At 46.3% G+C, this 24,466-nt stretch overlaps 1 protein-coding gene across 2 annotated transcripts; it reads left to right on the top strand.

The window, feature by feature from the left end:
* On the top strand, nt 1-24,466 carry LOC104348247 (hepatocyte nuclear factor 4-beta). Of its 2 annotated transcripts, none has more exons than XM_086469234.1 (10): nt 1-115; nt 6,601-6,805; nt 8,715-8,809; nt 16,582-16,688; nt 17,797-17,952; nt 18,501-18,588; nt 19,407-19,559; nt 21,331-21,567; nt 22,237-22,350; nt 24,330-24,466. In XM_086469234.1, exons 1-10 carry the CDS (start codon nt 1-3, stop codon nt 24,464-24,466), a joined length of 1,407 nt encoding a protein of 468 aa, XP_086325360.1. The 2 variants fall into 2 exon arrangements, with proteins under 2 accessions (XP_086325360.1, XP_086325361.1); XM_086469235.1 differs by having other exon boundaries at nt 6,634-6,805.

Here is a 24,466-nt window from a genome sequence, read left to right on the forward strand (position 1 = left end):
ATGAAGCTTTGTCAGTCCATCATGGACATGGATATGCCAGATTACGTTGACTCCTTGGACTCTTCTTATACCATGCTGGAATTCGACAACCTTCGGGTGCTCCCCAGTAACACCGGTGAGATTTCTGTTCGCTTCCTCTTGAATAACCTCCACTACCTTTGTTATAAACTGAACACCTAGGAAAGGCAGGTAGGAGGCGTGGGGCAAAGGGTGGAAGGGGTAATGTTTAAGCAGCTGACCTGTCAATTCGTGTGGCATCTGCAGTTATGTTTGGGCTGAAATGGGACCCCTTCGCTTGCCAGTCCTATTTTGAGTTATTCTTTTCATTGGTGAGCTGAGTGTCATGTCCCGAAGAGCCCCCAAGATATTGCGAATGTTGGTAGAGCTCTTCATGGCATGCCGTATCTTTGCCCCCCTGTATGACTTATGAGAGGGGTTATTATCAATGTTTCTTCCTTAAAATGTGTGTTTCATTCCCATATATGACTTAGGTTCACATTTAATCCTTGGAAAAAAATACCATCTCAAATGGCATTTGTCCCTTACGCAGACAACACACCATGTGTCCTATTTAACTTGTTGCTAGGTACTTAGACTGAGAAGCAATATCCAAATCATGACTTGCTTTATATTTTTTTCTGGCTACCGAGATGGTCTGAAAGCCTTTACAGCACACAAAGAACTTGGCTGCAAGGCATGTTTACATGCAAAGACTTCCGCTTTGTTCACAGAAATAAAGCATATTGCGCGATATTTAGGTTTTGAGTAGCCAAAAGTACTCTGACATAAAGCCAACACTATTCTGTGAAATTAACTGTTCACTGTGTGAAAAAAGAAAGGACATTTTAGTCCTATAGCGTGAAACCAATCATGTAACTGAATGAGATTCCAATGTTAGCAACGCCTTTGGAGAGTTTTGGCAGCATTTCTTTTAATTTGTCAGGAAGCGTAGTGAAATTAAGATGGGATTTTCAGGGTCTCACGTTCGCTCATTAATTGTCTCATCAAAAGGAATCAGAGTTTCAGTAGGGCTATCGTCTACAGTATAAGATGATTCAACTTATTGTTGTGGGACACGGAAGGATATCAGGAGACAAGTAAAGTTAAAAGGCCCAAAGAAATTTGAATTTAAAATTGACTTGAAGAAATCTCTGTCTGTCCCCAAATAAAGGATTTGCAATATATTTTTTTTGCCAGCTCCAATAGACTGGATCTTATTTCTTATTCTTGCAGAAAGGTTTCCATCTGCCTTCCTACTCCAGAAATGTTATTTAACACAGATGTTTCTGTGAGCTGCTGAGCACCAAGATATTTTTCACTTTTTAGAGAGGTACAAATTTCCTCAAAATTCAATACAATTTTGCAAATTAACTACCAAAACCTGTCTGGGGCTCTCTGCTGTTTCATGCAGTGGAACTGACAGGTTGAGTTTTTTCTGAAGTTTATCTAGATCAGTATTGTGTTATTTGCCTAGCTGTTAATGAGTAACCAGTTCTCTCAGGAACTAGATGTTTTGAAATTAGCTTGTTTGTCTTGGGTAAGTGTCCTCTTCTACAGTTTGTAAAAATAACTTCAAAAAAGAACTGAAATGTCCATGCATGGAAATATATTGCTAACCAGCTGAGTTCCCATAGGTAACTCAAAATAACAGTTCACACAGATACCCTGTAGTTCCAGAGTTATTTTTTAAATCGTTAGAATCAAGAAATAATCTCATTTTAGGTATTTTTTAAAATATACTGGATTGTTTTAAGCTGTGTCTTTCCCATCATGCAAGATTTGTCTCTATTATTTCCCTTCCTAAATCTACTGGCAGTTTTGCCCTCTATAAACTCAAACAGAAAGGGGTGCAATATTTATCTTAATGGATTCAGGACTGTTTCTTACATTATGAACAATTTTAAAAGTTAAAATTAGAATGTTTTCAAATAAGGTCATGCTTTGTTGAAACGAACTCTTTCTTTCTTTGGAATATTATTTCATCAAAATTTTGGGTTGATTAATGATGTGGAGCACTTCTGGTGCTAAGCTTTCTGCTTCAGGAAGCTGCTATTGTTTTGAGATTTGCCTAGATGTGTATTTTGGTTTTCCCACCTTTAAGTAGCCCATAATTTGTCAAAGATTTTGAGACTAATTCAAAATAAAGAATAGAACCCATTATGGGAGTGGAGGAGGAGTGTAAAAAATTGTCTGTTTTAAATAGAAAGAATGGCAAAAGGAAATGAACAAAAATCAATGCTAATCCCGTCTTTCCTTTAGAAAATATCTGTTGTAACTGCAGAAATTTTCCCCTTTCGGCACAAAATTGTTTCCTTTACCATGGCTGGCATTACAAGCCATATTCTCACTTGGTTTTTATGTGCTGTTAATACCCATTTCCTCACGCTCCTGTCAGAGTTGTCATTTTGCTTAAAAAATATGAAGCAGTATTGAATTATTGCACTAATTCTTTATTCGAGCGTCAGTGAACGCTGTCTCCCATGGTGGGGCTCGTTCATCTGTCTCGGCACTCAACCACCACACTGATCCTTGGGACTTTGGCACAACGTTGGCGAAACACCATTCCTAGCCCCACTACGGTCTGACCCAATTCAGACCATTAAAAAGCCATCAAGGGTATTTTGACAGTGCCTGGCCATCCCTCCAGCTGCCTGTGTGCTTGCGAGGAGCTCTGGCCTTTCTGGCAGGCCTCTTCGTCATTGTTACTGAAGGATCTGGGAACAGTAAATCAAAGCTATGTTTTATATCTCTAAAACTCCTCCTCTATTTGCTGAAAGCTGATGTAGAAAGCGGCTGACCTGCACAGGGCCCGGGCTTCAGGGCTAGCCCCCGTCCAGCCCTACATTTGTACGCACAGGTTTTGCAATGCCAGCTTTGGCCACCAAGTTTGACTGCACGTGCACGCCCTAAGCCCTTGTTTATGATCGCTTTGCATTCTAGCCCAGCACATGCAAGTTGGGGATTTGTTAGCTGCAAATCGTGTGCACCGAGACTGGCTTGGATTTCTGGGTAGATTAAAGCAAACGCCATTCTGGAAAGTACCGCAAGGTAATTCTCCCTCACAGTATGCATCTAGAAGAGTTGTAGCCAGTGACATAACTGAGAGGAAAAGCAGCAAAGAGGTCTGCAGCGGTCACGTATCGTGCAGAACTCCAGCTCTGAATGGAAGCCAGACACTATTCTCCAGCAGCATCCTCACTGATACCATCCTCGCTGTCATTTCCTATCACTGCAAAACTTGATATCTTCATTTCTGCCCTGGTTAGGTAACAACTTACACACAGACGCAGTAGATAACAAAAATTGTTATGCATTTCAGTCGTGAGCATGGTTGACTGCCAAGCTGGTGAAGCCGCTGGGATAGTCTCATTAGCATTAGGTGGGCTGTAGTCCCAATCTGCACGCTGCTTATATATAACTCACAAAAGGCGGTTGAAAATTCAGATTTTTCTGCTGGTGAATGTCTGGGACAGTCCTAGTGAGAAGTCTGGCTACAACCATGGGTCTTCAGCTCAGCCTGGGACTCATACAAGGTCAAGATGAGTTACGGTCTCCTCTTGGAGGATGTCATCAGTTGTGTCTCTCCAGGGGTGATTTCAGAGGCACTGTGGCACAGCTTAGGGACTGTTCTGTCATACCACAGTGATGAGCATCTATAACCAATACACGTCACTGAACATCTCTGTCCAGGGTGGTGAGGACAGTTGTGAGCTTGTTTTGGTTGTTGTGAGCCAGCTGGACTCTGACCAGATCCATCCTAGCAGCCCTCAAGCACCATCTCAATGTGGTGCTGAGCTGCAGGTAGCAACCCCTGTAGTAGAGAGGCACAACATGTCAAAAATGAAGCTCCGAGCAGGTTATCACCTTGTGTCAGGCAGGGCTGAAGCAAATGGTCTGCAGTTTTCAGCTGATTTCACAGGCAGGCAACTGGGCTGGCAGGGATCCTGGCTTTCCTCTGCCTTTCCTAGCAGTGATCAGTCCAGGGAAAACCCAGACATTCCCCAAATACTGAGTAGGTTTGGAAGTTGCATTGAAACAGTCTTCTGATGCACACAATACCGGTTGTGCCTTTGCTTTTCTCTGAGCTAATTCTCATTTGGAACTCATCATTAGTTGCTGACAGGATTTCATAATCAAAATTTATCATCATAATTAACATGTGTGCACTGGTTTAGGGCTTTTCTTTCTTTTTTTTTTTTTTTTTTTTATTTCTGTTCACGTTCAACCAAACTGAGAAGGACACATGGCTGCCTAACAGTGACTGAACTTCTAGCTATGTATCTGCCCTAACATAGAGCCACCCAACTCAGCTGTAGCCCATGGGCTTGTCTGTGTTTTCATGGGTACAAGTGAGCCCAAAATTGGGTTTTCTAACTTCCATGGGCCCTCACATGCTCAGTGCTGATGGTCCTTCCTCCAGTAATACTTGGTTTAAGGCCAGATTCTTCCTTATATCAGCAAGCAGCTCCTCACATGTCCCACTCACATAAGGGAAGAAAGTCTTCTCTGGTAAGTCAATGTTTTCCAGCATCAGGAGCATTTTGCAATCTGGATTCCCCTGAAGGATGAAGGGTCCATTGGAGACCCAAACTGTATGACCTCGGCTTGATTCCTCTGAAGTCAGTAGAGAACACGAGTGGAGAGAACATAAAATTGGCCTTCTTATCTTTGTTTTTGTTGTGCAATTTTTAAAATGGAATCCAGCACACTCGGTGCATTTGTTTATGGTCATGCCTTCCTTCAGAAAAATAGATGGAGCAACAGATGCACAAATGTTTAGCAGTACAGTCACACTTGAAGGAATATTCCAGTACAGCTCATTTGATACTGAGTTATCAAGCAAAATAAAACAAAGAATCAATGTAAAAAAACACTAAAAACCAATCTAAATTACCATTAAGCACCTCTGACACAGACAATGTTCCCAAAGGACCCAAATGTCACGTAGTGACAAATGTCAGAGCTGGGAGCATCTTACATGGATTTTAGGAACAGGTAAAACTCAATTTCTGTCATTATGACCTAAGAATGGTTTTGATGTTGCCATTCTTTCTTGCCATGTTGCTCCCATCTTGCTACAACCTACTTATTTATTCATCCATACATTAGAAGGTGAAATACAGATCAAAAAGTGTTCTTTTAAGGGGGTGAAAGGAAGTCTGACCTTTGCATTTGTGAAGTCTTAGCTAAAAATGTCTTAGTTTTAGCCTTAGCTAAAAAACTTTCCAGTTTTTGAAAAACTGAAGTTTTATTGGCTTTTTTTTTTTTTTTTTCTGGCTTTTGATTACAATTTTCAGTGCACGGCAAATATTTTCACTGTAAATTTTTGATGTGTATTCATGTACAAAAATAGCCACCTCTCTCCGTCTCTGTATATATACATGTTGTGTGTGGATTACCCAAAGCTATTTTTACGCATTATGCATTAGAAAACTTTCTCTAGACTGTCCAGATCAGATGGCAATTCCTCCCCTTCGAGTAATTCTCTCTAAGATTTGTCATTGCTCAATACAACAGCAGCTGACCTTTTCTTATCACCGCCCGTCTCTCCTGCGAGGCAGGATGCATCTTGTCCCAGAGATTTTGCCGAGGTCACTGTAGCACAAGATCAGCTCCCCTGGAGTGAAGAACACGCTCCCAGAGGTGCAATAAATTCATAAAACCTTCCTGCAGTGAGTGCCCAGGTCAGGGCAGTCTCCACAAACATTCCTCCTCTCAGCGAGATGTAAACACCGTCATCTGCATCTTCTCAAGTGTCTTTTTTTTTTCCTCCTTTTTTTTTTTCCCTTGGCTGTGCCTCAAATTAGGAGGATTAAGAGGGCAGCGAGCCTGGTGGTTAAGGCCAAGGGAGAAGTTTAAAGGGGAGTTTTCAGCAGTGTATACACAGGCCAGGCAGGGGCAGAGCTATTCCTGCCCCAAATGAGTGGGTGCAAACAGAGGACATGACAGAGGGCATTCATATGACCTAATTTTAGGTCCCTAATTTAGCAGGTTCCTGCACCCCTCTCGTGCTTTCCAATGGAAAGCAATAGGCCTCTTCAGAGGGCAATTCAGAGCAGGAACCAGGCTTAGGAGAACTGCAGTGACCTCTGTGGGAGCTGCTCTCTCTCTCTTCCAGCTGCAGAGGAGCTCTCAAGGGCAGCCTTTTATCTCCAACACCTCCGTCACGTGCACAAAGCAGTTCATCCTTCCTGCCTCTGCTGTCTCTTCTCTGCTTTCTACTCATTCAAGTTAACAATGTTCTTTCCACTCTCTTCTGCGGGCACCAGCTTTGAACCATGTTCTCCAGGTGTCTAACTGGGGAGGTGGCTCCCCATCCCTCTAAAGCACATATCTCTCATCCAGGTAAGGAACTGTTAAATTCTCATGAGCATGTTGGGTTAGGAAGCTTAAGATCTCTCTGTTCCCTGAAGAAAAGGAAAACGCCAATATTGGAAGCAAAGCTGAGGTTGAGAAGAGCATGACCATCAACATGGAGGCTTCACTAGTAACACACCCTGTGTGTGCACACGTGTTGGGGGGGGGGGGGGGTTGGGTCAGTGTGTGCTTTGCTTAAAAAAAAAGCAACTTGATGTCAGCTGATTCCAGTTTCCATCACAGAGGGGTCTAACGGCCCCTGTTCTCTGCCCACAGAGGCCATCACAGCCGAATCAGCAAACACCAATCTGCTCACCAACGGCATCAGCTCCCTCTGCTCCATCTGCGGGGACCGGGCAACTGGCAAACACTATGGGGCATCCAGCTGTGACGGCTGCAAAGGCTTCTTCAGGAGGAGCGTCCGCAAGAACCACGTCTATTCTTGCAGGTACCTGTCCTTTCTGCAATAATTAAGTACAATTTATTGATGCTGTAAATAATTTGGGGTGGAGATCAGGTTGTACAATGGGGCCCCTATCACAAATGCCGAATTACCACGCCATGAAAGCTAACAGGAGTAATACTGCAGTTTAGTTTATGGCTGGAGAACACGGAGCCAAGGAGTAAACTAAGCCCTATCTCATCTTGGACCCTGACACCTTTTGTGGCACAGAGGAATCCGTTTGGCAAGTTCATCGTCACTGCTTTCCCCATGGCGTAAATCAAAGGAAACTTATAAACCTGCGATTTGACTGGTGTCTAGAATACGTAAGTACAGATTCTGGGTGTGGAGTGACACCATGACATCATCACAGCCCAGCAAGGGAAAGCCAAGGTGGCAAAAGACCAAAGCTCCAGAGATTTCATCTCAAATGCAGTCTTTCTGGATTTTCCCAGTAAAGAGCAACAAGCATCCAAGAGCCTGTCACCTCCAAAGCCTCCACCTCCCGCACAGCTTCTCCATTTTTGTTCTGAAATGCATTAAACTATGTGCGCTGACGTATCAGTGATGATTTTACAATCATTCTGAGAACTGAGTGTGGACCAGCAATAATTCACGTCTACTTTGGCACACAGGTATACATTTGAGAGAAATTCTTTACCAGGCTTACGTTATAAATTATAAAGCAGCTATCTCAGTTGACCTTAGAGAAATGTTGTTTATTTCAGTACAGGAGGAAGAAGGAAAAAAACTCTGAATACACTCAAGCTCTTCATCTTTAATTAAAACCTGGAAGTGTCTTTCTCTTCCAGAGCTCTTCCTCCTTTAAGGGCATTCTAAGCTTTTGAAACGCGAGTCACACTCTTTGTTCGAAATGCTCCTGGGGTCCTTATCACTCCAGGACACACCAGCCATGAAAGACACCTGGGGAGACAGCAGTGTCCACCCGCACAGTGCCCATCCCAAGAACCGTGGGATCCCTGCAGGAAGAGGCAACAGTTGCTACTGGTTTGTTTGACATTTCAGCTATCAGTCTCCTGGGAGCAAAGTTGTTGCCCCTCCCCAGGAATCCACGAATCTCTGTGCTATTTGGCAGCTCAGGGAAGATCCACAGCATCGAAGCCAAGCAAATGGCAAATGCTCGCTTGTCTGCACATCCTTATTTGGTGAGCTGTGCTGTATTTAGCCCAGTCTTGGAGCTCTGTTGTTTATCGCAGATGTGAATTCCTTGGAAAGTCTTCGGGCCTTTGTACCTTTGGCTTTTTACCAGTCTGGGAAAGTGCCTGGGCTTTAACAACCTGATGATGGTCCCGGAGCAACCCACGCCTTCTCCTCTCTGCATGGCAGGTTCCTCTTCTATTGCTTTACCCACCATGGCAAGAGCTGCCAAGTCTACAGGGGCCACTCCTTGAAGAGCACATAGGTTCCTAAATCTGCCATCGAAATGAATAGGAATTAGGAGGCTACATGCCCCAAAACTAGGCTGCAGACACAAAGGGGCTTGTGGTCCATCATGTAATTATTCTATGCAAAGCAGAGCAGTGTTAACAAGTGGGATAAAAGGAACCCCGATGCTGAACGCCCAATAACTCTCTGAAAGTGGGAGATGGAGCTCCTACAGCAGCACAACTTGAGTCACCGTCACGCTTTCACAGCCAAACCCATCACAGTGCTTGCAGGGTGGGTGGTCTGAAATCGCTGCGCTCCCAGCTGGCAGGAGCTGTGGTGGGGAAGATGAGGAACCGGGCCAAGACAACGTTGATTCAATCCATTTCTTGCAAATCTTTGGCTCTTCTCTGGATTCAGGCAATGCATTGCTCAGTGAGGTCTAGGACTGTGTTTGCGGCTGCTTGAGGTGAGTGGGGTGCAGATGCCAGGCTGGTTACTCCATGTTTTATTTCCCATCTCCTCCCAGGTTCAGCCGACAGTGTGTGATAGACAAAGACAAGAGGAACCAGTGCAGGTACTGCAGGCTGAAGAAGTGCTTCAGAGCTGGCATGAAGAAAGAAGGTAGGTGCAAAGAGACATTTCAAAGTTGCTTACTGCTGTCTCTGACCCTACTCCCACCGCAGAGCATGATGGAGAGCAGTGGCAGCCCTGGCGTAGAGAGGTGATGTTCAAGTGTCACAGCGAGAGATTTCTTGCAGCAGAAAGCCTCATTGCCCATCTTATCAGATGGGAATTTCAGTGAGAGCCTTGCAGTAGTATTCACCCATCCTGGGAGGCTGGTCTCTCTGGGATATTTTTATACTGGGAAAGGGATAGGCTTCCTCAGGGTTTACTTGGTCTCTAAGTTCTTCACAACAGCAACTCCCTTGCTACATACCTGCTAGCATGACTCCTAATCTCAGAGACGACCTGCCATCCTCAATCTCATAAATGTCAACTGTTGACTACTGCAGAGTAGTGTTTGGCGGTTGACTTGGCTGATGCTCACGTAGCTTGGTGGAACGCTTAGGGCAGGCAAGGTACAGCCTGAACATGGTGCCTTACGGTGCGAGAGCTGCTTCTCCGTGGCACAGGGCACACAGGGAGTGCTCCCGGAGGCAGATGGCTCCTGCGTGCCCTGAGTTGGGACCTGAGTCAGAGTCAAACCCTTCGGTAGTGTTGCCCTCGTGGTGGCTACAGCACGGCTATAGATCCACCACTAGCACTAGTACTGAAGGGCCAATCCAGTATTGGCTGATGCCTTTTGTTGCACTTCACATGGGCTGTATTAAGTGGGAGGTGGAGCGCTGTAGAGCATTTGGGTACCAGTGACCACGGGGAAAGTCCCTCTCAACGCGCTAAATGCAATACTAAGTGTTACAGTGCCTAATGCTAAGCAAGAGAAAAAAACGCTTCTGCTAACCTATGCCTTACCTCCCTACGGCCGGCTGCCCTGGGAAAGTTTGGGACCTGTCACAGCATTTCTGATCTCTGCTCATTCAGTGTTTGAGCAGTGGGACAGCACAGATAATGCTATTTTACTTACTCCAAGCTTTCTGTGCAAAGACTGTGCTTGTACACTGTGTGCTTAGCAAAGCGGGGGCCCAACCCACAACAGATGGTACGTCCCCCTGGTGTGCAGGTCGTTGGCTGATGGTTTCAACACTCTTCACCCTTCATTTGTGCTATTTTCCAACCCACCAACAGCTAAAGGGTGAGGGAGCTAGGAAGGAACTTGAGAACTTCTTTCCACGCCACTGAGCCAAACACCCCTTACCCAAGGGGTGAAATCATGGTCCCACTGAAACCAAGGGGAAATTTGTCACTGATTTCTGGTAATTCGTAAGATTTCACTGGTGATGAAAAAATCTTTCCAACTTTCTGACCATATGTTTTCCTGGAGAACAAGGGTGTCTTGAAATTTGGTATAAGTCATGGATGTAGCAAAAATGCCTGCTGGTTTAATTTAGGAGAAACAGAGTAAATACAGCAGATGGAAAACAAAAATAGCCCTCAAATTAATAAAGATGAAACCGAAGCTGATCTGGTCAGTTCTAGATGGGGATGATGCCAATTGCCAATGCAGCCAGCTCCACAGCTCGGAAAGGCTGAAATCTGGTTATCAGCTCCATTTTTTGAGCTGAAGCATGATTTTTTATTGGCTTTATGGTAAAAGTTGTAAAACCTTGGCTCATGCCTTCATTATTGATTGCAGCTTGATGGAAGATGACTCATTTCAAGTTCCACATCGTCACATTCTTTGAAACCTTTTTTATGAGTGCACAGTCAGGTTGTGTGCTCACAAATTGCTCATGTGTTGGGTAAGGAAGATTTTAAAGCACCTTGAGCAACTGCTTTGCAGAAATTAGCTTAGCTGACCAGAGCTATATCCAAAGCATGTGTGCAGGACTGTGAAAGAAAATTTCTTGCACAATTGTGTGCACAAAAAGAACACGGTTATTTACTTTAGGGTGGTTCTAGATTAATATTAAACAGTATTGCAAAGCATCAGGGAAAAAGAGAAGCCGTGTCTTGTGATAGAGCAGTGTGAGGATGATACAAACGTTTGTGCATATTTTTTTGGTGGTTTGCATCAATTCATGTTGGGAGACCGCAGCTGTGACATCCACACTCAGTGTGTCCCATTGTCCCAGCACTGGCACGCAAGACTTGGACACTCTTTTTTCCCTGGCACACCACTTTTCAGCCAGCCCACATAATAGCAATCAGACTTTCCAGGGTGTGGTAATAGCATTGTTTATTCACAGTAGAGGGGAAGAAGGCGGAAACGATCCTTTTCCCAGCCTGTCCGTGACCATACACCTGGGGTGGGGTTAGAAGGGTTGTGTCACCCTCGTACGCCCCCCACCACCGGCGCCCCACTGACCCACTGCTCCGCGGGTGTCTGCGTAATATCGGAAAACTTGCTGTTCCCTGAATGTTCTCATCCCAGGTAAACTAACTGATAAACTGGAATTTTGGATCCAGAGTGACTTTTTTCCCAGTCTTCCTGTGTTGTAAGATGTGGCATGATACCTTTGGATATTTCTTTCTCTCTTTGTTCCCCTGTTGGAAACGACTCTGATGCATAAAAGACTGAGAGGGGCTATATTATTTGGCCTGGTAGAAGGGAAATTTTTGCCTAGAGAAAAAAAAACATATGATGCAAACACCTGAGTGAGCTTTAAATTGGATGTTTATAGGGGCAGCAGTGCAGGTTCAGAGCTGAGGGACTCACCATGGGCTGGTCCTGGGAGCAGAGTGCAGTCAGGCTATAGGTTCGCTGTGGGTTTAGGGCAGCTGGGCAGAGGTTGTTGAGAAAAGCATGAGTAGGGTCCTTTAGATTGTCTTGTTTGTACACTCAGAAGTTCATCCTGCTTTGGGAAAGGACAAGGACCGTCCCACACATGAGCTCTACACCTCCAAGCCTGAGCATTGAGGTGGGATCCAGGTTCCACTAGCACCAGGGAGAGCAAGAAAGGGCCAAAGCCCGAGTCTTGTGGAAAGTCCAGTACCCAGATTTCCTAGAAATTAGCTCATTCAGAAACACTCCTATCCCAATTACATTTTTGGTATTAATAATTCACTTTAATAACTACAAGTAAAGAATCATTAAAGTTGGCACAAGGGGAGAGGAAAAGGCTTTTTTGAACGCAAACCCCTTCTTGTCTCCTGAAATGCCACTATGATCAGGATTTAAGATTTTTTACAGGAGATTCACTCCTTTATTCTTGTTTTGTGGTTAAGGCTGGGACCGTACTGCAGAGCAGTCTGGGTGCTTCGGGGATTTTCTGGCTGTTCCCTCTGATTGTCTGTCTTGGCACAGGAGAATGCTCGATTTCTATTGTTTTGCACATTGCTACTGGACAGGTTTTTGGCCACTACAGCATCAGTGGATTAGGAGTGGACCAGATACTTAAACTCCCAAAGAAAACAGCAGGCTACTATTTTTAGCACCTTACTGAGATCTTTGGTTGATTCACCTTGAATAAATTAGCAGGGTGTGATTTTTCGAGTGAGCCAGGTCATCTGCTCTCATGGAGTTGAGTATCTGAAAGCCTGGAAGCCTTTCAAAAAGCCAGCACTGCACTGTCAGGGTTCAGTTTGCTGGAGAAAAAAAGGGGGGTTAATATTTAACCTCTCATCCCCTTTAAAGTAATTTATGAATGTACATGATCTCCTTGAGTTTTACACAGAAGTAAAAAGAATTATTGTATCACTTACTGCCACAACACAGTGGGAGGATTTGAGGCTATTTTTTATTTATTTTTGTGAAATTGGACAGGTTTATAGGACAGTTTTATTAGTGTTTCACAGGACTTCTATCTTGTTTCATACCTTTTGTTTGCACATCTCTTCTGCCAGCTTTCAGAAGGCTGGGACTACGGTTTATTGCAAAGATGGATGGAAAAGATAAAGGATCTTCCCTACTTTGCAATAGTCATAAATCAGGCCAAAAGCCCATGAAAGGATTAAATGTGCATGTACCATTGGGATTTATTAGCAAATAAAATATCCCTCACCTACAAAATCAGAGGTAGCTGAGGGAAAAGATCGATTTGTGCATATAAATTAATCAAGCAGCAGAAGGAGTAAATCTATCAGCGGAGAGACAAACACTGTGAGCACCGGTGAATGCCAGCACGGCGCTAGGGCACACACACCTCCCTCCTCCTGCTCTCTCTCTATGCCATTTATTAATACATTGCCAACTCTATCGGCGTTAAATGAGGATGTTTTTAACAGAATAATAATGGAAACGGTAACTTCCATGTAGGCAGGGCTTTAATCTTTGCAGTTACTGTGGAAAGTTACTGGTTTGTTGCTGTCCCCTTCCAATCAATGCCTGTGCCCAGATTTATTGGATCCCCCAGAGATTCCTCACTCACCAGGGGCTCTGTACCTATGTGGCAAGGCAGCAAGGACAACACGTTTGGGAAACACGGGTTTGTTGCAATCCCACAAACACACCGCTGTTTGCTCAAGAGTCACCACGCGTGCTTTGCAGCCTGCCCTGGTGCCGGCATCCTTGATGTGCTCACGGCAAAAGGGCCCAGCCTTGCTTTGAACAACAAAACCCCTCCGATGGCTCCTCTACAGGGGCCGTGAACAGTTCGCTGGAGGGAGGTGTGGGCACCATCTCGCCCTCTTTCCCCTTTCCCCAGGGCAAAGCCCGGGTCGGGGCCACGCTGTCCCTGGCCAGCAGCATCGTGGGGTTCACTCCTGCTGACACCCGCTCACGCAGTGGCCCTTCCCAGGGTTTATTGGCTTTGGGGACCGGAGCGCTGTGCAGAGGACAGGAGTAGAGACAAAAATAAATGGGCGACCAAAGCTTTTGCCAGGCATATACTGGAAAGAGCAGCCCCTAGGAGACAGTGGGATCCAGCACTGGGATGTTAGTCTGTCCCGCAAGTTCGCTGAGTTTATTGACGGCAAAGCCAAGATCATGTCTGAGCCCAAGCACCCTCAGCACAGCACGCCCCTCGAGCACTCCCGATGCCTCACCATGAGTGACCTATCCCTTCCCTTTTACAAGCACAATAAATACAGCAATATAATTACCACACAGTAATAGATTAATTTTGTGGCAGGTAAAACATTAACCGCCTTTTGTGCCTAATTCCATCACATCTTGGGTACTTTCAGCGATAACACCTATATCACCTTGAGAAAGTCGGTCCGTGCCATCCACTTACACTTGAAGATTGAGCTTATCAGAGCATGAGGGAAGCACTGAAATAGGAGCCATCAAAGGTCTCAGGAGAAAAACAGGCTGAGGCTTCTTAAAGGAGTCTGTCATCAGGGACCAGGACCAGGTCCACCTGAGTTTGTAGGACTTACAGAAAATAAGATGTGTTACTCATTTGGAAAGGCAAAATTTGTACTTTTTCTTTTAAGTGGGCAAAGAGAGCCCCATCCCCCCCCGAGAGCTACATGGGGGAGCATCTGATATGAATCCAGACATAGAATGTTGGGTGGGGACTTTCCCAGGACGTCAGCGATGACATGGATTTGGGCGGGTTTATTTCTACTCAATGCTGGGTGCTGCTGTTCGTCTTTCCGGTGTACCAAAAAAAGCTGTAAAGGATTAATCTGCGCTGAAGATTAACCATAGATTATGGTTCCTACAACCACCTTCACCTTCAGACTGATGGGAATCCCCAGCTGAACAGCCTTTTCCATCACACCCTGCCACGCATAGGGTAACATATGCTGCCTGGCTAAGGTGGGTTAGCAGAGCCTCCCAAGTCGTAGTTGTTTTTTCTCTAAATTGATGTCTAATTGCCTCGACGTAGTATCCACAGCCTGAAATGGCTCCAGCAATATCTAGGTGTGTTGCATCTCTTACAAATCGATGTACCCATCCAGCCCCTTGCAGCCGTCCAGGCAAGGTTGGCTCCAAGATGCAAAATGGCTTTGGTGACTGGGCTCCAGCAGACCCCCAAGCACGCCCAGCTCAGCAACGAGCAGGTCCCCACTGAGAGCAAGGCTGAGTCCCAAATCCTGGAAAATAAATACTACACTCCCGCTGATAACAGGAGATATTGATTTTTGTAACTGTTGCTTGTTTTCTGCCCTTGCACTTTGTTGGCCTCCCATCAGAGGCGGGTTAGGAAAACAGATCAGTGGTTGGACCTGAGCTGACAAAAAAACCCCCACCTTCCCACCCTGTGTGCCAAACGGTGCCCACGTCTCCTCCTTCGCATGATTTCAGAGAAGCATACCCTGTGCAAAGAGTGATGCTTGCTCTAAAGCAAGGCCCAGCAGCAAGGCAAAGTCTTGAAAGAGTGACGGTGAAACGATTTTGCTGACTCTGCACAAAAATCGTTGCTGGAAAAATCTTCTCCAGTAACCACTTTTGAAACAAAACCACACGGTTTCCCATCCGAGGGGTTAAAGCACAGAGTAAATCGCGCTTTGACAGCTACACCTGAGTCATTCCCCCTACATAAAACCAAAAGGAACCATGAATTGCTGCATGAAGGAAGGAGGAGGGATGTGTTGCATTATCACCACATGCTAAATCTTCCCGCTCCCTCTGCTTTAAGGACCTGACAGTTGCCTTTCCGAGCTGTGCGTAGCCAAGACTTACGAGCTGTCAGGAAAAGGCTGAGTCTGCATTCAGGCTCCTTCCTCCAGCCCCATGTGGGCTTGTTTGCTGCTGGACAGAAGCAATAAGGCTTGGGGGAGAAACTAACGCTGAGAACAAGGTTGGACTAAGTCTAAATTCTGCTTTTTTTTTTTTTCTGCTGCTGTTTTACTTGATGGCTGCAGAGGAGGCGAGTCAGTTCTTGGAGCCTGTGTCGCAAAAATAAGCTGCCGAAGTGCAATAAATCCCTTATGTTCAACATGCAGGGTTGATGGAGCATGGGGCTACATGTGGGTTGTGCTTCAGGGAAAAGGATGGTTTAAAGCGTAGAATGGACCTCAAAAAATCAGCCTGTTGTGTTTTTTTCCCTAATTCACCACGGCATGGCCATACCTTTCTGTTTGCAAAAACCCTGGGGCTGATCTTCACTCCGCTGTGATCACTACGGTGTGTCCAAGGTGCATCGTATCACCGTTATTAACAGTTCAGGACACTCTGAGCTGATTTGCAGCTGTGATTTGCACAGTGTGCCAGCAGAGCTGGAGACAAACCCTGGCTTGGTTTGGTCCCTCAGCTCTTGGCTGGCATTGCAGTCAGGGTTACAGGCTCATTGAAATCAGCAGCGGTGATGGGCAAGGCTGAGGGAATGGTTTTAAGGGGGAATCGGTGAATTTAACCTCCTTTTCTTTGGAGCTTCCTTAATGAGGCGACTCTTTGGGCGCCCCATGAGTGGTGATGTCCCCTTCGGACCACCACCTGCGATGCCTCAGGGGCAGGGGACACTTCAAGGCTGCTTTGAGGTGGGATCAGAGGATGGGTTTTCCAGTGCTGCTGTAAGACAAGATGCAACCTCAAAAGCATCCTGCTGTACCGGGGGCTCAGGAGAGGAGTCCTCAGTGCAGACATAGTAAAAAGGGTATCTGAGGCCAGGACTCCAGCAGGGCGGGTGCATTGCCAAATGAAAAGAGTCAACATCAAATCCCCAAACTCCCCCTGAGCTGCATCAAACCCAGTGGGACCAGATAACGTCCTGCAGGGGTTGCTCTGACTCCCAAATGGCCTTATCTCCTGCTGTTGCTCCTGGGCTTGGTCTTCTCCCTCTCTGGTGGCCTTTTCCCAGGGCCTGTTTAATCTTATTCCAGCATCCAACGAGAGTGGAGGGTCTTGCAGGCACTAAAGCCCCATCCATTCCTGTTTGGGCACCACAAGTGTGGTTGTGTGGGAAGTTTCGTGCTAACGCAGCCACTGCTGGCTCTCATTCCAGCTGTTCAGAACGAGCGTGACAGGATCAGCATTCGCAGGTGCAGCTACGAGGACAACGGCTCTCTCTCCATCAACGTGCTCACTCAGGCTGAGGCCATGGCACAGCAGGTATGAAATGCGGGGACAGCCTTCCACAGGAGTACATGGTCTCCAGCAATTCCTTACAGGGTTGTGAACTTGCTAAACCAACCAGGGCTGGATCTTTTTCTGCCCTTGGACGGCTCCTTCACAAAGCCACAGGGAAGAAAATGCATTAGAGATATCCAAAAGCAGGCAGTAAAAATCCTTGCTGCATTATCAAGACAACACGTCCTGCAAGGAGCAGATGCAGCCTTCGGCATGCAAGAGGCAAAGCTGAAATTCCAAAGGCTGAGGGGTGTTGCAGACCCCAGGTCCCCTCTGCCCCCAGCCTAAATTGTGGCTGCAGCCGTAAAAGCTCACTGCATTTCATGCAGAAGTTTATCCCTCCTTGCTGCACACTCTGTCCTGCTCAGAACGTAATGTTCTCGTCATGGTTGATTATAACTTTTCTTGTAACTTCTTTACCAGGGCAACAATTTTAGCGGAGAAAAACAAATCAAATAAAACCGCTGGGCTTCAACCAACGCCGATTGCTTTCTTGTTTCGTGCTCTGCAACGAATTTCACCCTGTTCGTCCTTTAAATTCTTATGCAAATGTCCTTTCTCCACTGAAACATATGGTCCAGATGTTGCATGTTACATGCAGCAATGCGTCCACTTCCTTTTAAAAGATGTTTTTTAACCCTCTCCCCCCGCCATGCAGCTCTTTAGAGATTGAAATGGGTGTTTTGTGCCCCAGACAGCAACTTGAGGGAAAAAGGCTGGATGCATTTCATTCGTTTGGCTGGCTTAAGCGATCGGTGGGAAGCTGAGACCCAGTGCTGCTGGCTACTGCTAGGAACGGGAATATTAAACAGATTTGGTGCTGAGCCAGGCTGGAGAGTGGGGAAGGAGGCGGAGGAGGGAGGGGTGTCTGTTGGGACCGAGCACCACCTCGTGGAGGTTTCACCACGGGCTGTACATTGGACGGCGTACACCGCTGAGCAAATAAGCGTGCAACCACAGCAGCGCACGTCTTGTCAGTGACGAGGGTAACGTCTGCGAAGGCTCCCCATGCTATCCATGAACCGTTGCTATCGAGGATGGCAAAACACACAGCTCTGGCCCCAGTGCCACCGGGTTGTTTCTCTTGCAGTATTCATCGCTGAGCCCAGTGCACAGCGCGGACATCGCTATGAAGAAGGTTGCAACCATCAACGATGTGTGTGAATCCATGAAACAGCAGCTTCTGGTGCTGGTAGAGTGGGCAAAATACATCCCGGCGTTTTGCGAGCTCCCACTTGACGACCAGGTAAAATGCAAATGCCTCTCCCCTGCAAACCCACGGCCTTCGACAGGGATTCCCAGCCCTACCTTTCAACAGGAGAATCTGGCGTTAACATGTAGATCATCCAATGCAGAGCAATAAATTAACAGGAGAGAAAGCGTAATGAAGGACAAGGGCTCGATTAAAAATAAGTTGAGTAGCCAAAGCCCCCAAAATATAGTAGAGTTGGTCACTCCAGTCTGCACCAGGACCTATCAAAAAAGACTGGTTTTCCCTTTATTGGTACTTGATAGTTGAATTTAAAAGCCTTTTATTTCCTAATAAGCCAAATTACTCTAGTCCCTCTTTGCCTTTTCAATTGAAACCAACCTTTTATGTAGTTTGCCAAGAATGCAGCACTCCTGCAAAGTGAAGATACATGAATAATTTCTAGCTCTTTATAGTACTTTATCTGTAGATCTGACACATTTAAGCAAACACCAAATTTGGCTTAATCTAAACAGCAGCAGCTCACCGTTCTGTTCCTTGTTTTTCAAACGTGATATTATTTCTTTCTTCTGTGCCATCTCCAGGTTGCCTTGCTCAGAGCCCACGCAGGGGAACACTTGCTCCTCGGGGTAGCCAAGAGGTCCATACCATACACCGATTTTCTATTATTAGGTAAAGTAGCGAAATACACTCCTGCTTTTATAACTCACACATCCAAGTCATTGCCAAGTATCCTGTCTGCCTGAAATCCTCTCTGCACTCCTGGGCATGGTCTGCAGGTCTGGCTTGAGACTAAGTGCTTGAGAAGGTCTCTGGAGAAGTGTAAAAATGAGCAAGCAAATTCACTGGGACTTTTACAACTGCTCCCTTAGTGCTTTGAAATTGTGGATGAGAAACCCTCCAATATTTAAAGGGCATCTCAAACTTGCTTGCCTTGTTTTGGTAACTGAAATTGCAAAGACACAGGCAATGAGGTATTTGGGTACTGGTGCCTAAACACTTAGCAGAAAGGTCTATTCAAAATTATACTGCAAATAAGTATTTCCTTTTCATGTAGCCCTCTGCCACCAAACACGCAGGTGGGATTATTCTTGGAAAAATAAGAATACTGACCTTGAAAGCCACACATTGAAGAAAAGAGGGAGGGGGAACTTTGTCTAAAAAAAAAAAACCTCACCAAAAATAAAGATGCAACACCACTTGCAAACAGACGCCACGTATAACAGAGGATAAACCAGAGCAGAACATGGAGCAGGCTTTGTGTACTGTGTGGGTGCACTAATGTGTACAAATGAGATAATTAAGGACCAAAAAATGAGATCCACAGCTTGCTTCTCAATCGAGATCTGGATATGAAGCTGCACACTGGAAATCTGCTGCACACAAGCACTGGGACCAGCTGGCAGCATGCCTTGGGGTAACTTCTGGATGAGACCGCGTCCGCAGAGCCAGAGCAACAATCTCATGGTGAATTTCTCTTGTCTCCCCAGGGAATGACTTCATCATCCCAATGCACTGCCCAGAACTGGAAATCGCTCGCGTGGCCACCAGAATCTTGGACGAGTTGGTGAAGCCGTTGCGGGACATCCAGATTGATGACAACGAGTACGCTTGTCTTAAAGCCATCATCTTCTTTGATCCAGGTAAGCTTCCTTCCTGATTGCCAGGCATGGGCCTTGAAAAGGAGTCGAGGGTCCTCCAACAACCAGGAAAACCCCTTGGAAGCAGCTCTGTGTTTCTCCCTGCCTCTGCTGTAATGAGCAATACTTAGCAGTGCAGCAAGGACATATTAGAAGTGAACACTTCACTATTTAGCAAGTATTAACTCCAACCAGACCGATGTGCAAGAGCCTGCAGACCCTAGAGGAGTTTCGCTGCTCCTGTAGCTTGGCTTCAGGAGAGCCCATCAGTCTGAAATGAAGGAGACGACTATTGAGGACATATATGCCTATACTGAATTATGCATAAGCGAAGTGAGTCAACTGAGCAGCAGCGTGCAGCATCCATCAGAGTTCAGAGAGCAGCATTAAAAACCACAGAGAACTGGGCTGTTCAGAGTACCCAGAAATATCAAGGACATCTGTTAATGGATCTTGCTGGCAGCCAGTACCAACCAAGGGCAGGGCTGATCCGCACAGGATGGAGAACAGGAAAACACACAGAAGCAAACAAAAGCTTTTTTTGAACCTTTGCTCTATTCTCATTCCACAAACACAGGGGTTTCTGTCGCAGTCCAGGCTCCCCCCAACCACTCGTGTTTCTACATGCCTACAGCACACCCACACCTCCTCTCGGTACAGCGCTCAGGTCCCTTTTTAGGGTGTCTTGCCCTGTAGCTTGGAGAAGAGATGGAGAACAATCCCAAGCTCTGAACAATGCCCTTTTGTCTTTGGTATCTATTAGCATGGAGAAATGACAGTATCTTCCATCAGTTATTTTTCTGCTGTGTTCGCTGATTTGAGATCAGGATACAGGAGTTTTACAAACATCATGAACTTTGGCTCGCCAAAGAGCCTGCTGTAAACCTGAGTAAAAGTGGAATTACCAAACTGAGTTTGACAAATTACTTCCTTGCCTGATGAGTATCTCAGTGAAGCCTAGATCATTGCGACAGTGAGGCGCTATGATTTCACCTAAAAGGAAAAACTGCGAAGCTCTACAGAAGTGAAATTCGTTCATGCTGACAAGTAGGCATGCCCATGGAGTTACCTGCTGACATACAATAATTTGTTAGACACTTCATCTAATCTCTTGGCAGGATGACCCCTAAAATCTGGTGCTCGTGGATTCTTTGTAGACAGTGAAGGAAATGTCCCAGCAAGCGAGAAACCTCAGTTTTAGCTAGCAGGAGAGGCCAGAGTGGAAAGCTGTAAATCCTGGTACTTCACCCTACCCAGAGCGCACATTTGCATGCTTAAGCAAAATTGGACCAGTGGTCCATGAAAACCAGATCGACCACGGGTCAAAGGCAAGAAATCGAGACAAGAATTTGATGCTGCAGGAGGGGTAATTACAACATACAGGCACTAAACCTGCATGGATTTAGTGGCAGTAGTTGGGACTCAAAGTTTTCAGGGGAAAATTCCAGGCCGTTTCCTTGGAAGGACAAATATGGTTCAGCTTCTAAATCCTTCTGCATGACTAATGGCAGTAGCCAGACATGCCCATCTGGAGCAACCTCTCATTTTCTTACTGTTTCCCCTCAAAATCCCCTTCCTGTTTCCCTGTTCCTTGTGAGATACGAAATAGTGGCAGCCCAATGCTAGTCTGTCAGATAAACTCGGAGACTCTGACAGATAATTGTCAGAGGATCACTGGAATCTCATCCTTTCCCTCTGCAGAGCCTGACTGACATGGTAACAATTTTTTTGGATACACAGGCCAGTCATTATCTTCATTTTTTTCCCCTCCCAGACTGCAAAGGCCTGAGCGAGCCCGGGAAGGTGAAGAACATGCGCTTCCAGGTCCAAGTGAACCTAGAAGACTACATCAACGATCGCCAGTACGACTCCCGAGGCCGGTTCAGCGACATCCTCCTCCTGCTGCCCCCGCTGCAGAGCATCACCTGGCAGATGATAGAGCAAGTCCAGTTCGTGAAGCTCTTTGGCGTGGCCAGGATCGACAGCTTGCTGCAGGAGATGCTGCTGGGAGGTATGAACCCTGCTGAGAAAGGACAGCAAAAAGTTGTTTTATTTCAAAGCCATTACAGATCTTTGTGTCTGCGTTTGTGTCTTTCTCTGGAGGATGTACGGTAGAGAGAACTTGGTCTTGGGAGCAGGGAAGTGAAGGCTCAGGTTGAATTGTAGCTTGAACATGGGTCCTTCTCACTCGTGTCTGATTCTCAAGCATTTTCTTTCCAGCCTGTCTCTGAAAATCTGACCCAGGATCAGCTTTATAGCAATGGGTACATTCTGTGGTGGCGCTTCACACCAATGAGGCACTAGACTTTCAGGCAACCTACCAAACCGATGCAGTTTGCAAGAAGACAACACATTTTTTGTTAGCAATATGCAAAATTTATAACTGTACGGGAAACCCTGATAAGAGCAGTAACTGGGACACACACAGAGACAGATCAGCAGCGCAGCTGGGTATTAGCTGAAAGCCCAGCCATCCCAGGAGGTTGTCCCTAGACACTGAGAAGGCTGAGAGCGAAGAGGACAGCGGGAGGAGGAAGGAAGCAAAGACGAGCCAGGACATTAACCCCCACCCACAGAGGTCTTCCACATTCTCTGAAAAAAAGTAAAGAAATTTGGCCCAGAGCATCTGGCTTCTCGGTAACTATGCAAAGAATGATGTCTTTTCCCACTTCCACTGCAGGAACCACCATTGATCTCCAGTACCAGTCAGGACCTCCCAACCTCAACCTGGAACCGCTGCCAGGACATGTCCTCCCGAGCAACATGAGCTCTGTGATTCACACCGCTCCAGACCGTACGTGTCCATTTTTATGCTATTAGTGGCAGCATACTGAAGGGACTGGATAGGAGAAGCAGTTAAGAAAAACACCTTTAAGTTTATTTTTATGTTTAAGCATTACACTCGAATCAGAGTTCACAGCCCCTCTTGCTGACTTCCTTTACTACGCAGTCTGGAAACATGCTTTCAAAGAGGAGCTGAGATTTTTTTTGTGTATTAGCATGACCCAGAGAGATTTTGAGATGCCACTAAACATCGCAAGATTTAAAAAAAGGAAATCAAGGCTGGTGACTGTGTGTTCCTGTGAACACAGGCAGTGCTGGGAAATACCACAAAGAAGCACACACAGTAATTAGTGGCAAGAGCTTGACTACGTGAAGTGTTGTGGTTGCTGTCAACCAGAATACACTATGACCTGAATTCAAGACCATCTTCACCCATTCTGCGCACTGCTGCTAGGTAATGGCTGTTTGTTAAGGCCTTTATCCACCACAGTACCAAACAGCCCAGGCTATTAAAAAAAAAAGTAGAACATGAGTTTCAATTTAACAGCCGCTGTCGTGTAATCACAATGTCTTGCACACAGTCTCCTTCTTTCAGTTATGATCATCTACCTCTTGCAGCATATTTTGCTATTTCTCAGCCACATAAATGTTGGCATCATGTATTTTCTGTTTAATATCTTTATCCATGATCTGGACGAGGGGATCGAGTGCACCCTCAGTGAGTTTGCAGACACCAAGTTGGGTGGCCGTGTTGATCTGCTTGTGGGTAGACAGGCTGTTCAGGTCTGGACAGACTGGATCAACGGGCCAAGGCCATGAGGTTCAACAAGGCCAAGTGCCAGGTCCTGCACTCGGGTCACACCAACCCCAGCAGCGCCACAGGCTTGGGGATGAGGAGCTGGAAAGATGCCCAGCAAAGAAGAAGGACCTGGGGGTGTTGGCTGTCGGGTGGCTGAACGTGAGCCAGCAGTGTGCCCAGGTGGCCAAGGCGGCCAACACCATCCTGGCCTGTATCAGCCATGGTGTGGCCAGCAGGAGCAGGGAGGTGATCGTGTCCCTGTACTGGGCACTGGTGAGGCCGCCCCTCGAATGCTGGGTGCAGTTTTGGGCCCCTCACTGCCAGAAGGACACTGAGGTGCTGGAGCGTGTCCAGAGAAGGGCAATGAAGCTGGTGAAGGGTCTGGGGAACAGGTCTGATGAGGAGCGGCTGAGGGACCTGGGGGTGTTTTGTCTGAGAAGACGAGGCTGAGGGGAGACCTTATGGCTCTCTGCAGCTGCCTGAGAGGAGGGTGTAGTGAGGTGGGGTCGGTCTCTTCTCCCAAGTAATAAGTGATAGGACAAGAGAAACAGCCTTGAGTTGCTCCAAGGGAGGTTTAGATTGGGCATTAGGAAAAATTTCTTTGCTGAAAGAGTGGTCAAGCACTGGAACAGGCTGCCCGGGGAAGTGGTGGAGTCACCATCCCTGGGGATATTTCAAAGACGTGTATGTGTGGTGCTTAGGGACGTGGTTTAGTGCTGGACTTGGCAGTGCTGGGTTAATGGTTGGCTCGATGATTTTAAAGATCTTATCCAACCTAAACAATTCTAAGATTTTAGGGTTTGGAGGGGTTTTTTTGGTTTTTTTTTTTTAAGCCACCTTGCAGCAAGGGGGATTAGAGAGCTGCTGTGTCCTGTAAATGAATGTATAGTGGAGAGCATGTTGAGATCTCCTCTGACGAGGAGAGGAAGGATTGAAAAGCAGCTGGGGGCGTTTCCCAAGTGCAAAATACTGAGAAGAATTGGTATGTGCCTAGCAGTCCACCCTGTGTCTCATCACAAACAGGAAGGAAGAATATGCAGGAACATGCCTGAATTTGGGATGGATCCCCCTGCCCCCACCCCAGGCTCCTGCTCCTTGGTTCATAGGACGGTTCATGGATTTTATTTGGGCACTGCTCCATTGAACAGTGTCCAAGTCCATTTTAACTCTGTTTCTTTTCTCTCCCACAGCATCTCCTGAAACATCCCTTCCATCTCCTTCTACAAGCACAGGCAGTGAAGACTATAAACTAGGCTCTAGTGCAGGACCCAACGCCGTAGCACAGCTCTTGCCTCAGACAGTGCTACCCAAGCAGGAGATTTTATAG

Source organism: Leptosomus discolor, chromosome 8, assembly GCF_034619465.1.
Source record: "Leptosomus discolor isolate bLepDis1 chromosome 8, bLepDis1.hap2, whole genome shotgun sequence".
NCBI lineage: Eukaryota > Metazoa > Chordata > Aves > Leptosomiformes > Leptosomidae > Leptosomus > Leptosomus discolor.